At 41.2% G+C, this 15,565-nt stretch overlaps 1 protein-coding gene across 3 annotated transcripts; it reads right to left on the bottom strand.

Moving 5' to 3' along the window:
- Positions 1-7,651: 7,651 nt before the first annotated feature.
- LOC116047222 (UPF0500 protein C1orf216 homolog) lies at positions 7,652-11,322 on the bottom strand. 3 transcript variants are annotated; one of them, XM_035991704.1, is made up of 2 exons: positions 11,047-11,322; positions 7,652-9,298 (listed from the first exon to the last, which is right to left on the bottom strand). In XM_035991704.1, the coding sequence occupies exons 1-2, from the start codon at positions 11,305-11,307 to the stop codon at positions 8,174-8,176; spliced, it is 1,386 nt and encodes a 461-aa protein (XP_035847597.1). In that variant the 5' UTR covers positions 11,308-11,322; the 3' UTR covers positions 7,652-8,173. The 3 variants fall into 3 exon arrangements, with proteins under 3 accessions (XP_035847597.1, XP_031151722.1, XP_031151721.1); XM_031295862.2 differs by lacking the exon at positions 11,047-11,322 and adding an exon at positions 10,911-11,039 and having other exon boundaries at positions 7,652-9,296; XM_031295861.2 differs by lacking the exon at positions 11,047-11,322 and adding an exon at positions 10,615-10,845 and having other exon boundaries at positions 7,652-9,296.
- Between the last annotated feature and the right edge of the window lie 4,243 nt (positions 11,323-15,565).

Here is a 15,565-nt window from a genome sequence, read left to right as displayed (position 1 = left end):
CGCTACTTTGGCAGTGAGTCTGACTTAATGTTCTGCCCACAACACTATCTGACTATCTTTTACTGTGTATTATGTTGAAAGTTTCTAATTTTTAAATAATTGCTTAAAGCATTTAAACAAAGTTTTGTGTTCTAAAATATTAATTTTGACTTGAAGATTTTCCTTTTCACTGTATATGCATATCGGTTCCAAATATCAGTTATCGGTTTCATTAACTACTAAAAATCGTTATCGGCCTTGAAAAAACAGTATCGGTAGATCCCTAGTTCCCTGTTTAGACATTAATTAGGAGATAAATTCAGTGCCAATACTTTGGCTAAAAGCATCAGATGGTACCTTAACACACTGATTTCATCCCATTCTGTCCCCTCCACAAACACCCTAAAAACCGTTCAACAACAAAAGCACAAGGAAACTCTTTCCTTTATTTAATCGTGTGGGATAAACAGACGGCTGTTTGTTATTCATTCTCATTATTCATAATGGTGGCGACATTAATCCCTTTTTTGCTAGAAGATGGTGTGAAAAAGCAGCGTTGTGCCGCACTTTTACCAAACCCCAGTGGAATAGCAGGGACTGCAGAGTTTTGAGGGGATTATGTTGCGGACCCACACATAGCCTTAGGCCACAGTTTGGAAAGGGGACACAGTTTGGACGACAGAGATTAGAGACCAAGGTATGGTGCAAAGAGGCCATTTCCAGGCACAGACACAGCCTGCATGGGTCAACACGGGGATGATCTTCTTTGATAAATTAATTCTGGTGATAATGCACACTTTATTTGAAATGCATGAAAATTAAGATAAGGGGTTACGCTTCCATAAAAGGCCAATATGACAAAAGTGTATACAATTTTCATTCTTTGTTATTTGATTACTTTTTGGCAAAGTTGCAGAGATAAATTCATAAGCTGCATTATTAAACAGCTTTAGCTTCATCTACAGACCACCATATGTTGATGTGCGCTTCAAAAACCTGAAATCCAATAACCTGTATGAAAGAAGCCTCTGAGTGAGTTAATGAGTGTGCTAACCCTGCCTTATGAGTTACTTGGCATTCACTTAGTGCCATAAAACTCGCTCAAAAAATGTGGGATCTGTATCGTTCTTGCTTCTTATCAGTTTAATCCATGATTTCACGGTGCTGAGGCGGGGACGACCTGCGCCGCTTGTCGCTTTTGTGGACAGGGTGTCACCGTTTAGCCCTATCTCTGTGGCTTGGTAGTGGGAGGGAAATCTGGGGAGACTGGCTCCATCTCTGGGTCGGGGGTGGGGGAGAAGGGGGAGAGAGAAAAGAAAAGCAAGTTAAATGGAAGTGACAATCTGCAAACATTCCTGCCGGCAGCTGCGTTCGCATTCTCCATAGTTCACCACCCTTTGCATGGTCACCGGGGCCCCCGCGACCCCCCGTGCCTGGCACACGCACCTGCCGCTCCCAGCCGCGCTTTCACTGACAGCCAGATAATCTATGGGCGGGTCCGGGCCGTGGCTCCCCTCAATGTGCTCTTGAGAAAACCCCTTATGCGTGAAAAAGCCCCCTTTCTCCGTCTTTTGTCCAACGCAGTTTTATGGGACAACATTGGGCATTATGAGGTTTGAGAGATTTTTCACGGGACTCTATAGAAGGGTATAATCCTTTCAGGCACGGGACGAATAAAAAAGTTTTAACCTGCTGTTTTCATATTTATTAGCTGGTTATAGCAGACGAGGCAGCTGAACCATCAGCACACACACACCCCTCCTCCTCCTCACACACACACACACGCACACACACACACACACACAAGCTTCAAGTCCTGGAATCAAACATTGACTAGATGCTGCGTTTTGAAAGGGGTCCTCATAATGGACCTGATTGCTCTAACTGAATTAGTGAAGTGAGTCAAGTGGGTGACTGACACTGGGGTCATGAAGGCCTTAAAAGCTGCGTGGTTGGTTTCAGTCAACAGGTTGTTACAACACATTATTAGGTGTTTTGGTTAATAAAATTTCACATTTTGAAGAAGGATTTGACCTGTTTTTGTCTTCTTTGTCAATTAAAGTTTTGATAATGTTTCGTTTTTGTCCATGGTTTTCAATTTAGGCTCAAATTAAGCCACGTTAGAGCACAATGGATGACAAGAACAATAATAAGATTTTCTAAATCTGTTGTTGATGAGACTCTTAATTATTTAAATTCAATAATTGGGCTCTGCAGGAATGAGCAAAATAATGCAAAATGATAATTAATAGTTGAATACAACAAGACATTAAGATAATTAAACAGGTACATTTCCCCTGTGTAATTCATATGGGAACCTCCTCCTTTCTCTTTGAATTATTACACATTTTTGTGTTTTTAGGTAGTCTCTTGAAATCGAAATTTCTTTTTTCGGGAGAGATTATTGTATGAAAACAATCCAACACAGTAGCAACATTTACCAACAAAAAAAAAGAACAGGAATAAAAAAGAGAGCAAAAATCATAAAAAAAAAACCCCACCTAATTTCTACACATTAAAACACCCACTATTTCAGTTCAGAAGTTCACAATAAACAAAAGAGCAAAAAACCTTTAGCAAATACTTTTCTATACATTTAAACACACACATTTCCATTTCTTAAAATGTTCATGCCTTTAAATTGAATTAAAGTAACTGTGGGGTTTTATAGTTAATTAATAAAAAAAAAAAGTAGAGCTCTTTGTGCTGAAGTAGGCTAAATGCACTGCAGCCTTTATCAAAATAACACAACTTTCAAGAAAGCTTATTTTCAGAAATATTTTAACATTATAATTAATTTTTGGTTATTTTCAACTGTGATTTTTCACAGAATTTGACTAAATAATATGTAAAATGTGTTTCATTCTCTTCTGCCACTCTTATTATTAACATATCTATTTATCTATTTATTTATTTATCTATCTATCTATCTATCTATCTATCTATCTATCTATCTATCTATCTTTATGTGTTGTGTTGTTTCTCCTCTGACGACAGGTCTTTCTATCCAGTTCATCATACACAGGCCTCGGGCCGCAGCCTCCCCCTCCACCCTCCCTCCACCCCTCTTCACTCCCTTCATCCCTCCCTACTCCTCTACCTCCCTCTATCCTCCCCACTACCACCCCCTTTCTGTCAAAGCTGATTGTTTCCACGCCAGCAGAGTGCTGCGGGCGAACACACTGTCACACTACATCAGGCAGAGGCAAGAAGGGGAGAGAGAGAGAGCATGATAGGGTATATATGTATATCTGTGTTCACAACAGCTAAAGCCGAGGCTTTCAGCAGGGGTTCCCAAACTTTTTCATGTCAAGGGCATCATAATACAAGACCACAGACCTCTGATTGTGTCTTGAGGAATCTTAATCTGAAAGGACTTTTAGCGGGACAGAAAGATAAACCTGTCTATAGACAGGGAGATAAATCTGACAGAAGGAAGAATTCAAGCTTTATGCAGCCATGAATGTACAACATATCAAGGGCTGCTTTCATTACAGGGCAGAGAGGAGCTGAATTTAGACGTTAAGTTTTGCTATTTGTTTCATCAGTGTGTGCTGATAATAAAGAAAAGGAAAAAAACTACGTAGAGAAACATTTTTAAATGTTAACCCAGTACTAATGGATTGTTTTGATCCATTGAAAGTGTTATTTTTTTTTACATTATGTTGGGTTATTCATTCAAACTGGGTCAAAATAAGCAGTTATTCTGTTGTTAGACACAACAAGTTTAGGTATTACCTTAAAACTGTCACAATTGTATTGTTAGTTGTACAATTGGATGTGAAAATGACATTTAAAACGGTAACCCACTGACTTTGGTTGGTTTACCAGTTAAACCAGTATGACGACGTTGGTTCAGTTGGTACCACAATATCTGGAAGATGTCACAAATGTTTAGATAACTTTTCAATGTAGAGCTACATTAGACTGCAGACTTTCTGACAATTTTCTGTGTTAAACACAAGTAAACATGGAGGGAAATTATTCAACATGGACATGTACTGGATGTTTTTAAGTGAGTTTTCTTTCTTTCTTTCTTTCTTTCTTTCTTTCTTTCTTTCTTTCTTTCTTTCTTAAATAAAGCCATGTCCACTTGCAACCCCTCGTCATTGCAAAGCCTATTACATCTACAGGTTGCGACCAGTTCAACAAAACAAAAGTGATTTTTTCCTTGTTTCATCTCAATATTTGTTTTCAAGTAAACAAAGCAAAGATTTTGAGGAACGTCTGAAAGAAAAATTATAGTTTTGTGAAATAGAAATACGTTTTTCTTTATTTCTACATGCTGTTAATGGCCCCTCTCATGTTCTGATCTCAGGTTAGGAACTGCTTCATCATTCAACATGTAGTGGAAAACAGTCTATTGCATCCCAGTTGGAACCCTTTCATTCATCCCAGGTAGTCCCCCTGTTAAGTGCACCACTGCTGGATGATCCCCCCCCATGTGCACATTGCTGCCCCCTAGTGTCAAAACACAGAACCAACAGCAGGTGACGGTCTGATCCGGAGTGTCTGTGATGGAGTGTCTCCCCCTAGTGGACACTGTTCTCTGCCGTTATCCTCACAAAGAAGCTCCTGTGTGTGCTCTGGGTCAGAGATAAATGAGCGTGTCCATGAAGTATGAAAAAAATAAATTTCTCAAGGATGATTTTTTTTTTTATGTTTTCAGCAGGAAATCTTTGGGAAGATTGTTCTGTTGCTGACAGCAGCTGTGTCAGGTCACAAGTCAGGAAATCTGAGTTTAACCCAGACAGATAAAATAATCTTAAAATACTCCATTAGAACTTGTTTATTATCCATATACTGTCCCTACTTTTCTAAATCATGATTGATTGGTAAAACACATTTCTCTATTTCTCTAAAGAGGGGGTTTCAGTCATTAGTAGCCTGCTTATTTTGAAGAAACGTGTAAGCTTTGCCACTCCTTCACTGTATGTATGTTTTCTTAGAACTGGTGTTAAAGGGACAGGGAATAAACAATTCATGTTCCTTTTCCTGCTCTTTTTCCATCATGGAATATGTTTTTTTTTTTGTATTTTTGTGTACACAAGTGTACACTGAAGTGATAGAAAGAATAAATTAGGGATGGTTTTCATGTTGTGTTTTTTGTTATGAGTGTGAGGACCACAGTGGAAAAAAACAATAAGGCTTCTATTCTCTATTGTGATTTTATCATTGGTCATAGTGCTGTGCAGAAATATTGTGTATTTTTGAATCACCAAGCCTAAATTCAATCAATAAATTACATACATAGATTGGGCTACTACTTCTTTCTGAAAATGTTGGTATTTAAGTCTATACTGGCATATTTATCAGTCAGTCATAAGCTGCATTTAAGGAGGTCATGTAAATGTTTCTGTCAAGGAGATGTCTGGTAAACTCAAAAATATTAGAACATCATATGGTTTCTTTAGTGGGATTAAAAAATCTAAATAGGCTACAATGGCTATATGTAGAAGTTTTAGTTGTTTTTTTTAGGGATAAAGACATTGCAGTGGGAGGGGAAAAAAAACATTTAAAGACATTAAAACGTAGCTTGTGCTTTTACTGTTGTGAAGAAGATGAAGTGGTTTACAAAATATAAAACTACAGATCCTCCTCCTGCCCCTCCATGTCGCCATGGGGGAGCCACGAGGCCCGGCTGTATGTGCACATCTCTGCTCTGCAGGAAGTTTTGCATTGAACATACCTGTCATTTTCATGTGTTGTCTTCCTTCCCTTTTATTACTGACTGAATAAGAAGGTGTGCAAAGAAAGAAACAGGCACAGTCAGTGAACCCGCAGCAGGAGTCCCACTTAGACTGAGGAGCGTGTTCTGGGTGAGGAAAGTATATATCAATCATGCACAGTTTACATCCAGTTTTTATGTCACATTGATACACATATTATGGAGTCGTTTTTCTGTTGCAAAGCTCGGTACCCTTTATTAGCCATAACTAATGGATTTATTGTTGATTAATAAACCATAATGCTAGATCAGTAAGCCATTACCCAAATGTTGATTTACCAGGTCTAGCTGCATGGTGTTTATCGTGGACACTTTCTTTGTCTTTTTAGAGAGGGGGAAGACATGCAGGAAATTGTCCCAGGTTAGATTCGAACCCTGGACCTCTGCGTCGAGGCATAAACCTCTCAGTATATGTGCGCCTGCTCTACCACTGAACCAACCCAGCCACCAGTTTACCTACTTTTAACATTAGCAATTCATTGTAGAGGTACATCTATGATTAGGTACAGATGACTTCTTTGGCTGTTTGATGACTTTTTAGAAATATTTTATTTTGGAATTTAGGCTATTGATAACCTATAATGCCAAGAGAGATTTTTCACAACTAAAAGTCGATCTAATTAATGGATTATAACTGATAAATAAACTATTAGTAAATGATTTATTAACCATTAATAAAAACGATTACTCCTTATTAACTGTTTATAAAGAGTGTCTTATTAGAAAGAAGAACTGACGTCTTGTTGACTAGTTTTGTTGTTTTAGTCTCACTAACTGGAGGACATAGTTAATATGCATACCACCAGGGGATATTACTGAAATGAATACTGCCATTGGTCTAAAAACACTGAGACACTTTCTCCCGAGGTGAAACTGATCAGATATATCCCTGTGTGAGTTAAAGCAGCTTTTAGGCTCATTTATCTCCGTGTTTCATGCGCTTTGTTTGGATGAATTTATAACATCTCTAACTACCCTAAAATCACGTCTCGGTGGTTTACATAATCACCATCAAAGGCTTGTTTGTTCCTTCTTAATGTCTTTTTTTAGAGGTGGCTGCTTGCACGTTGCTTACAAGTCACTATTCCGGTGTAAACATGTTATCCTCGCGCTTTGATGCCTCTCAAACCTCCAACCTTCAGCCAATGAACAAGGGATCAATAGGGCCTATGTAAATCGCCTCAGACATTCTCTGCGATGCCTGCGTCCAGGAGAGGCGATAAGCTTCAAACATAAACCGGAGTTAGTTAGAAGGCATAGCCGGGGATTATCCCAAACTTGCCCCGGGGTTTGGCTCTCCTGCGCGTAACCGGACCAGCGTCTGTTCAGCGCGGCCGGATAGGACCTGCAGGGCCCCGGGGCGCACACTAACAGGCTCCCCGTGGGCCCCCTCCACTCGCTTAGGATGGAGATTATAGGGTGGCATTGCGGCTGGTATCTCTCTCTGAACACACACACACATACATGCACATGGAAGGAGGTGAGATGATCTCGGAGTGCCCGCGGCAGCAGCCATGCCCATAAAGATTGACGCCTGAGCCTCACACGGCTATCACACTCCCCGCAGAACATACACTCCCCAACCCCGTGCGATGAGCCGATACAAACCAACTTTGTTCAGCTGACAAAGAGGCAATTGTTAGCTGAAAGGTCATTTGCCCAGGGGCTCCAGAACAGCAAGTACAGCTACATAAGATTAAAAAAAATACACTTCTTTAGTCATATCTGCACTGAGGGAGCTTTGATAAAACTGCTCCTTGAAATCAACATGCTGATCTGGAATGAAATGAAGCTCTGGGCTCTTAAAGTGCTTTTATCAGCCAACTCCTTGGACTTTCCCCTCAGATTTATCTATTAAAAATCTGATTACAAAAACATTTTTATTAGAGCAGGTCTTAGGAATGTGCACACAAACAGACAACACAAACAAATCAGATACAACCATTTTATTTATTCTTTTAATTTACTCTCTTAATTTATCTCTCTATATTTACAGCATGATCTCAGGGTATAAATCATCTCTAACAATGTTAAATCTACATTATATTCTCCAATACATTTTTGGTATAGCAGGTGTTTTTCTACAGACAGGTCAAGACAAACAAGAACAGCAAACACACAAAATATTTTTGATATTAATCTCACAACAAAGTGTTCATCGTATTTGACCAGAAAACATTTTGGCTTGACGTAGGGGTTAAAGTTCAGTGTTCAATTGACTGAAGATGAGTCAGATACATTTATTGATGCTCTGTGTGGGGCACCAGTAAAGAAAATCAACAAAAACACAGGTTTTTGTCATTACAATCAACGACATGAGTGTGAAGCTTAGAAATGTCAGACAAGATGATGGGGGATTGTGTTTTTTCCCCCAGGGGAAATGTCTTCAGCATAGAAGCAAACGGAACAAAAACGTCTCTAACCACTTCCTGTTTCAGTTCCTCCCATCTCTCTCTCTCTCTCTCTTTATGACTGGCTGACAGCAGTAGCGGACGCGGCATTGGCCACGGCAGCAGCCGCGCCCATGCGCAGCAATTCCTTCCTCTGTGTGAGGATGACGTCAAAGCTGGACTGCAGGCGGTTCTGCTGCTCCTGGATGCGGCTCTGCAGGGTGCGGACCCAGCGGATCAGTGCCAGGCGGCGGTACATGGTCAGCTGCACCTGGTGCTTCTCCATCTCCTGGGCCTTGAAGCGTTCGCGGTCTCGCAGCGTCCACACCGCATCCATCAGCTCTGGTATCTCGCCGTCCGAGTCTGAAGACTGATCATTGTCGTCTTGCTCTTCTGCTCCTTCCTCAAGAACATTTCCCAGGTTGCTTCCTGTCAGCGACTTGTGACTGAAGCTTTTGTGTTTCCCAGTTGGTTCTCTGTTGCCGTTTCTGGTTGGGTCATTTTCCTGGTGGTTGGATTTTGGTTCCCCAACTCCGATGCGGTCCCAGCCTCCCATGAGCATCCCTTCGCCGCCACTGTCCATGTTGAGGGAGGACATGCTGCCACCAGACCGGCAGCTGAACTCAGACTCAGAGTCGCTGTCGCCCCATTCATCATCGTCTTCCAGCTCTGCCTTGTCTTCCTCTTTCTCCGTTCCTTTGAAACCCAAGCTGCTTTTCCTCTTCCGCAGCTCCTTTTTCTCTCTCTGCTTCTCCTCATTCTGGCTCATCATCACCCTTCTCTCCTCTTCCTGCATCCTACCTTCCTCCGCTCCATCGGGAGGCACTCGGCCATAACCGTCATCCCCGTTCTCAATTTCGGGCAGTGGCTCCAGGGGGCTCCAGCAGGGCATGCGGGAGCGCGGTGACAGGACCCCTGAGTTGTGGTGATACCCAGAAGACGATGAGGAGTTGGGAGGGTCGCGACCCAGCGGGCCCAAGTTGCGGGGGCGCACCAGGTTTTGGTTCTCGTCTCCTCCTCCGTTGCCCGTGAAGCCCTCATTATCTTTGCCTGGCAGGAAGTTGAAGTTACCATCTTTGTCACACTTCCTGTTTCGCAGCGAGGAGGAGGAGCCATTGTTGGAGCCTCCCTTGCCTCCATAGGCCGAGTTCAGAGGTTGGTCCTGATGGTGAAGCATCACTGACCTTGACTGAGCCTCACTGAAACGACAAAAAGTTTGTTTTGTTCTGTTTAATGTTAAAATGTTTTTGTTTTTTTTTGAAAATGAAGTTAGTAAAGTATCATTTTGGCATCTGTACCAAGTTACTCAGGTATATACAAATGTTACCCAGCAAACAAATGATATCTAGTGATCAAAAGAGTGTTTTTAAACCTATTTTGTGTTTGTGTGTTGAGGTTTTTAGTGGTGAAACACTACAACAAATGCACACTGTTCTCTTCACAACAACAGCTCTGTTTTCCTGTTGTTTGTCTCACGAGTTTGATTGCCAGACAAAACACATCTTATTAATCCCATGCTGTTCCATACACAACTCTTAAATCTTGGACTTAAATCTTGGAGTTCTCAAAACAAGCCAAGCTTTTAACTGCATTATCAGCCAAGCAATTTCCCAGTCTCTGCAAGTTGATTTTGTCAAAACCAGCAGCTGCATAGAGGATACATAAATACGTCATCAGCAGCCTACAAAGCTAAAGCACACTTTAGGAAATGTTCACCAAAAATGTAAAGTATCTGCTAAAGGAGCTGCATTACACACAACACATTAGATATACATGGGTGAACCAAAACAACAATTAAACTGATGAAAAGGAAAATTAAATCTAATTCACCACCGCACCACACACACACACACACACACACACACACACACACACACACACACACACACACACACACACACACACACACACACAAAACTCCTTGTTTATAATTTCTAGAACTACAGGCTGGTCTGCACACTCTATTTCTATTAGCATCAAATATTTACATGTCTCCTCAGAATGGAAATTTCTCTAATCCTGACTTCAGGCTGCTGTCAATCAATACCCCTCTCCTCTTCTCTGCATGCGCGTTCACGTGGTGCTGAAGGACAGCGACTGTGGGTGTTTGGTGTTTTAAGCCCCCAACGTCTCCTTCCAGGCAGCGCTTTCTGGAAGGCACTAGGATTAGGCAATGGTTAGGGTTAGGGTTAAGATTAAGGTTGGGGTTAGGTGCCTTGGAGTCGACGTTGGGGGCTTAAAACACCATCGAGCCGACTGTGGCTTTGTCGGGAGCGCGCGTGCAGCATGCAAGTACAAACAGATGCTTGATGATCGTGAGGAGAAAAAGCTGATTCTCCGTGAAAAATTGACATATTTATCGCTCTAAAGCTGAAATTTAAATTAAAAAAAAATCTATAATGTGTTAGAATAATGCGTAGTCTGTTTAGGATTAGGCCATTATTAATAATATAGGCTATCTGTATTTCATACATGCGAAAACATAAGCATGCGATGAAAAAAGAGAAAAAATAATACCAAAACGGTCCTGCTGCCGGGTGGAGGTTTCTTATCTGTGCAAAAAGATGCCCGTTTTTGCACGGACGACGACGGAAAACAGAAAACAGGCGACCAATGGCGCTCAGTGGCTGCATATTTACGGCTTAGCGATGAATATAAGGTTAAAAATACACGACCGTTTTACATCCTAATTCATCTACAGGGAAGCGGTAAGGTTAAAAAAAAGACTCGATATTTCCTCTCAACGTAATAAAAATGCAGAAAAACCCAGGAATATTTCATGTAGGCTACATTGGGCGTTATGTAACGCTCACCCCATTATCAGTGCTGTGTCCTCTCGGTAAAAATAACCTCAGACCCTTGCTCTCCTCTCCTATTTGCCGCTTGCATAAGTCAAATGACACAGACCCGTGTGAACATATCAGCACCAGGTTGTGGTTTATTCTTACCTTTTTGCTGGTTTGCTGTTCGGTGAAGAAGCTGGACACTGCGCCCTCCCAATTTGTCCCCCCCTCCTCCGACCCTCCTATGTGATGTTTGTTTTCCTCTTCCTCCCTCCTCCTTCTCCTCCTCCTCCCATCCTCTCACTGCCACTGTGGTTCTGGGAAAAACAGGACTGAGTGAGCACTTCCTAAACTGGGCTGGGACTGCAGGAAAAGGGAAACCATGAAGAATGAATAGAAACAATGTGAGGACAGAGATGGCCGTCATGTTATGGTGATGTCTTAAGTTATTTTTACTGTAGGCCTAATGTAGGTTTGACTGTACAGCAACATGCCTCTATATCACAACAACCACATGATGGCATGGTGTTGTTAACCTAATAACAAGGTTACAGTGACTGTTGTTCCAGTTACTTCAGCCCTTTATATAGTTTTATAATACTTACACATTGAGTCCTAGAGTGTTAATAGCCTGTGTGTTACAACAAAGAACACCAAAAGCAGTTTAAATGAGACAAAACTAGGTTGAAAAGTATGTTTTTTTTGTGGGTAACACTTTCCTTTGACCTATTTAGCAGTCAGAAGCAGTATACACATATTTAATCAATGGCTAAAAACACACTATAAAGCAGTTGTATGCAGATATAAGGTCATCTTTATGTATTTTTTTAATGTACAAACACTTATTAACTTCTCCTATGAATACATATTGTATATAAGTACAACAGTGTTTTCCTTATAAATGCTCACATGGAGTTGACAAATATATTAATAAACACTTGTATCTGCTTATACCTACATTATAGTGTGTTAAAGTAGTGTGTTGTATACTGCTTATAAATGCTAAATATGGAGTATGTATACAGTAGGTTACATATAGTCTTTGTTTTAATGGCCTTTAAATGACTATATGTGAAAGTGAAGCAGGTCCAAGTTAAACGCTGTTAAAACTATAGGTATGCATTTTATAACCAACCGATTCTCAGCCAAATTTAGTCCAGTTTTAACCTTGATTTTATGTTATGTCACTTGAATTTTATGTGAGTTGTGTGATGGATTTTAGCACATGTTCTGTATGTTTTGTGTATTTTTATTATCTTTTATTTATCTTATGTTAGAGTCTGTATGTGTTGTGTGTTTCACCTTACAAGACAAATATCCCCATAGGGACTTTAAAGTTAAAGATCTCTTCCAGCCACATTTTAAGACAAAGAAAATTCAATTACCAAATTATAAATGCCTAAAGTGACATCTACTCCTCTCAATGAAACATGTCAGATATTGTGAGCACAGATAAACTTTTCCCCTTCAGAAGATGAATGTGAAAACAGCCTTCTAGTGTCAAACTGCACATACATCATTCTGCTGCACAGTGAAGCTCAGACATCCAAGTGAAGTAACAATATTAAAAGCACACTTCTGAGTACAGTTATAGACAGCTACTACATTTTTGATATTTAGATATTTCCAGCTCAGCTAAAGACAGAGTTCAATTGCAAAGTATTTTCTTTCTCTGCTTTCTGTAACATCAAAAGTACACAGATATTGGTTTGTTCAGACCTACAGAAGGACGTCTGTCTACAGTCAGTCTGTAATAAGGGTTTTTAAAAATCATACAAGGGAAATGTCCTCACAGGAGAAACAGTAAAAGACTATCAAGCTTTAGTAGAGGACAAAGGAAAAAACATCATCTGTTGGTTTTACTGGGCTAAAACTGTGTTCTCTCTCCACCTTCTTATTGAACTCAACAAGCAAGGTCATGCCTGTCCTCTGGTGTTCGAACAGCATTCTGGGAAATGGAGGAAAATGACTCGCAGGCAAATCACAACAATAAATGCCAACAGTTTCTGGTATATATTAAACATGTCGACATCAAGTGTCGGGAGATGGATTTTTAAAAATCTTATCACAACATATCTACAATTACAGATGTGTTTAGGGCATCAAAACTGATACCCACAATGCAACACTGACAAGCAACATCATATCTCCAGTCCTTGCAGAACTGCAGGATTTGTTGTAGTGTGATATTTCTCCAAACTGGTGACTGAGTGCTTTTGTGATTGTCAATCTCAGATCTAAGGGCATGGCCGTTGATTGTGTGTGTTTGTGTACATGCAAGTGTGTTTTATAGAGGTGTGTGCGTGGTATAGAGAGGCTACATCAGACAGATTTAACAAGTGCTCACTGTCTCCCTCCACCCTGCTCTAATCCCCCTGACATGTCGTCGCTGGCGGCAGAAAAAACCTTGTGTCCTCCTCCTTCTTTTACACACACACACACACACACACACACACACACACACACTTCTATCTACCCCCTTTTCTCCTTCAACAACATCCCCATTCAAGTGCATCAGCTCCAGGCGTCCTCCCTCCCTCCCTCCCTCCCTCCCCTTCCTCTCCCTTCCCATCGTTCACTAGTAGCCTAAGCACATAAAAAATACATCAAACACACCCGTCCGCCCAAGGCCCCGTCACACGCAAAATCATCTCTCACTCCATCTCTCTCTAAAAAAGAAAAACCCAAGTTACAAAAGACAACTACAGAGGACACTGGTAGAAGGAAAGATAGACTGAACTCGGAGGACTGAGGGTCATTTGTGAGGCCTCTTGGGGGAAGACAGATTAGTGTGCACACACACGCAGTATATATATGTATATATACACGGGAAAGAGTTAAAAAAAAAAAGGAGCATGACTTACCTTGTGAATAATAAGACCTTGTTTGAATTGTACACAGCCTGCAGCACCCTGACCCACTTCCCTCAGCTCAGCTCCACATCTGCTCCAGCACCAGTCTCGGCTGTGACAGTGGCCGAGGGCGGCCAGCAGCACCCAGAGGCTACACTGTCACATCCCCAGTGCTGAGATGCACAGAGACTGTAAGAATAGGCCTGCTGGACCTTCAGCTCACAGCCAGCGCTCTTAAAAATCATCCAAATCACCCAAGACGTGCTAAATTGAACCACTAATTCAGCGCGGGGTTTGCTTTGCACACTAATTATATACTTTTATTTTAGGCATACAGTGCATACGTCATGACACAAGCTGCACACACCCCTTAGGTGCTACAGCTCATGTTTCTCTTCAATTATTCCACCCTCTGCCCTCTCTCCTCCTCATAATCTGAATAAGGCCAGATCCGTGTCCTCTAGATATTTAGAAGCCGGGCCTCTGTGCCAAAACATGTAACCTTCCTCCTCTTTCAAGTGTGGAGTGAATTGGGAGTTCAGAGGGGGTTTGGCTTTACAGCGTTGACCTCGTAATTCCCTCTCGGGGTTAAACAAAGTTGTGAAATTCAGTTTGGAAGACGACTATGGTGTTGATGCAGAGAAAGAGAAATAAAAAAGCTGAATTACTCTCCAACTTGCAAAGATGAATAATGTCTATGCACATTCTAATTACAATCGATTTCTTGACCCTGCAAACAGACCCCGAGGATTTGGAATCAAGTCTTTATCTCGATTAATTGCGTTGTAATGGCTCAGAAATAATGACCGAGGCAGCTCCACACTAAATCATATTATGGCTTTGCCTAAAGCCTCTTGGCTCTTAAAATCTCACAGAAATCCAGTGATGTTTTGAGACTTTGGACTCTCAAACGGAGGCAGAAACACTTTGACAAAGGTAAAAATGTAATCACTGCTTTGACAAAGGTAAAAATGTAATCACTGCTTCAACAACACCAGGATTAAGCTGGCCTGCCTGCAGGTAAAGCAGCTCGCTATAGGCGGGACCCACCATGGGGTTCATTCCAGACCCTCCTGGCGTTGGCCCCTAATGATGTGTAATGGGGCCTCCTGCGCCTATTCCTAACCTCGGGACCTCCTCCTAATCACCGTGGCTACTAATGAGATGGAGAGACATGAAAGGGCTCGTTAGAAGACCCTCCCTTTAATGCCGGCCTATTATTAGCCACTTACCAAATCATTAGTCTCTAAACTGCGATTATGATTTAAAGCAGAAAGTGAAATAAAGAGTCAAAGGAGTCTCAACAGCAAAGGACAGATAGAGAAGTGTGGCCTTCTGGACGTGGAATCCCTTCTTTACACGCTCTCCTGCCTGTCCAAACCTCAATGTTACATTAAGTCTGTACAGGTAATGAAGATGAGATGAGTACACGGTCTTATCCACAAGAAGCCTAATAACTATGTACAGTGCATTTGATTAAAGGAGAATGAACAAGACCAACTCTGTATCGGAAACTGCCTATTATTAGCAGTATGCACTCATTTGGCCAAAATATATTATGCAAAAAAACAAAAAAACATCTGCAGTATGCCAAAAATACCTGGATGTCGTACCGTTTCGCAAAAATCTCCAGTATTCATCGGACAACAATGCAAAGCGCCACAATAACTTAATTACTTCTGCTTTTCAAAACCAAAAAAAAAAAAACAGCTAAGCCTGGTCTAACATACTGAAAAATAAGTCGGTTTCATACTGCATAATACCAACGAAAGCAGTGCACACACTGCATTCGTAGGTAGTATGCAGTAGGCGGTTTCGAATACAGCCTAGAGT

The sequence above is a fragment of the Sander lucioperca genome, chromosome 14, assembly GCF_008315115.2.
Source record: "Sander lucioperca isolate FBNREF2018 chromosome 14, SLUC_FBN_1.2, whole genome shotgun sequence".
Lineage (NCBI taxonomy): Eukaryota > Metazoa > Chordata > Actinopteri > Perciformes > Percidae > Sander > Sander lucioperca.
The sequence above is the reverse complement of the archived record's forward strand: the minus strand, read 5'-3'. Positions and strand labels throughout refer to the sequence as shown.

What these genes read in the sequence shown, in the direction of transcription:
- LOC116047222 (XM_035991704.1), bottom strand. Translation starts at nt 11,307, where the DNA reads ATGACGGCCATCTCTGTCCTCACATTGTTTCTATTCATTCTTCATGGT. An exon ending in GAACAGCAAACCAGCAAAAA is followed by an intron (nt 9,299 to 11,046) that starts GGTAAGAATAAA and finishes TTTTGTCGTTTC; the next exon opens with AGTGAGGCTCAGTCAAGGTC.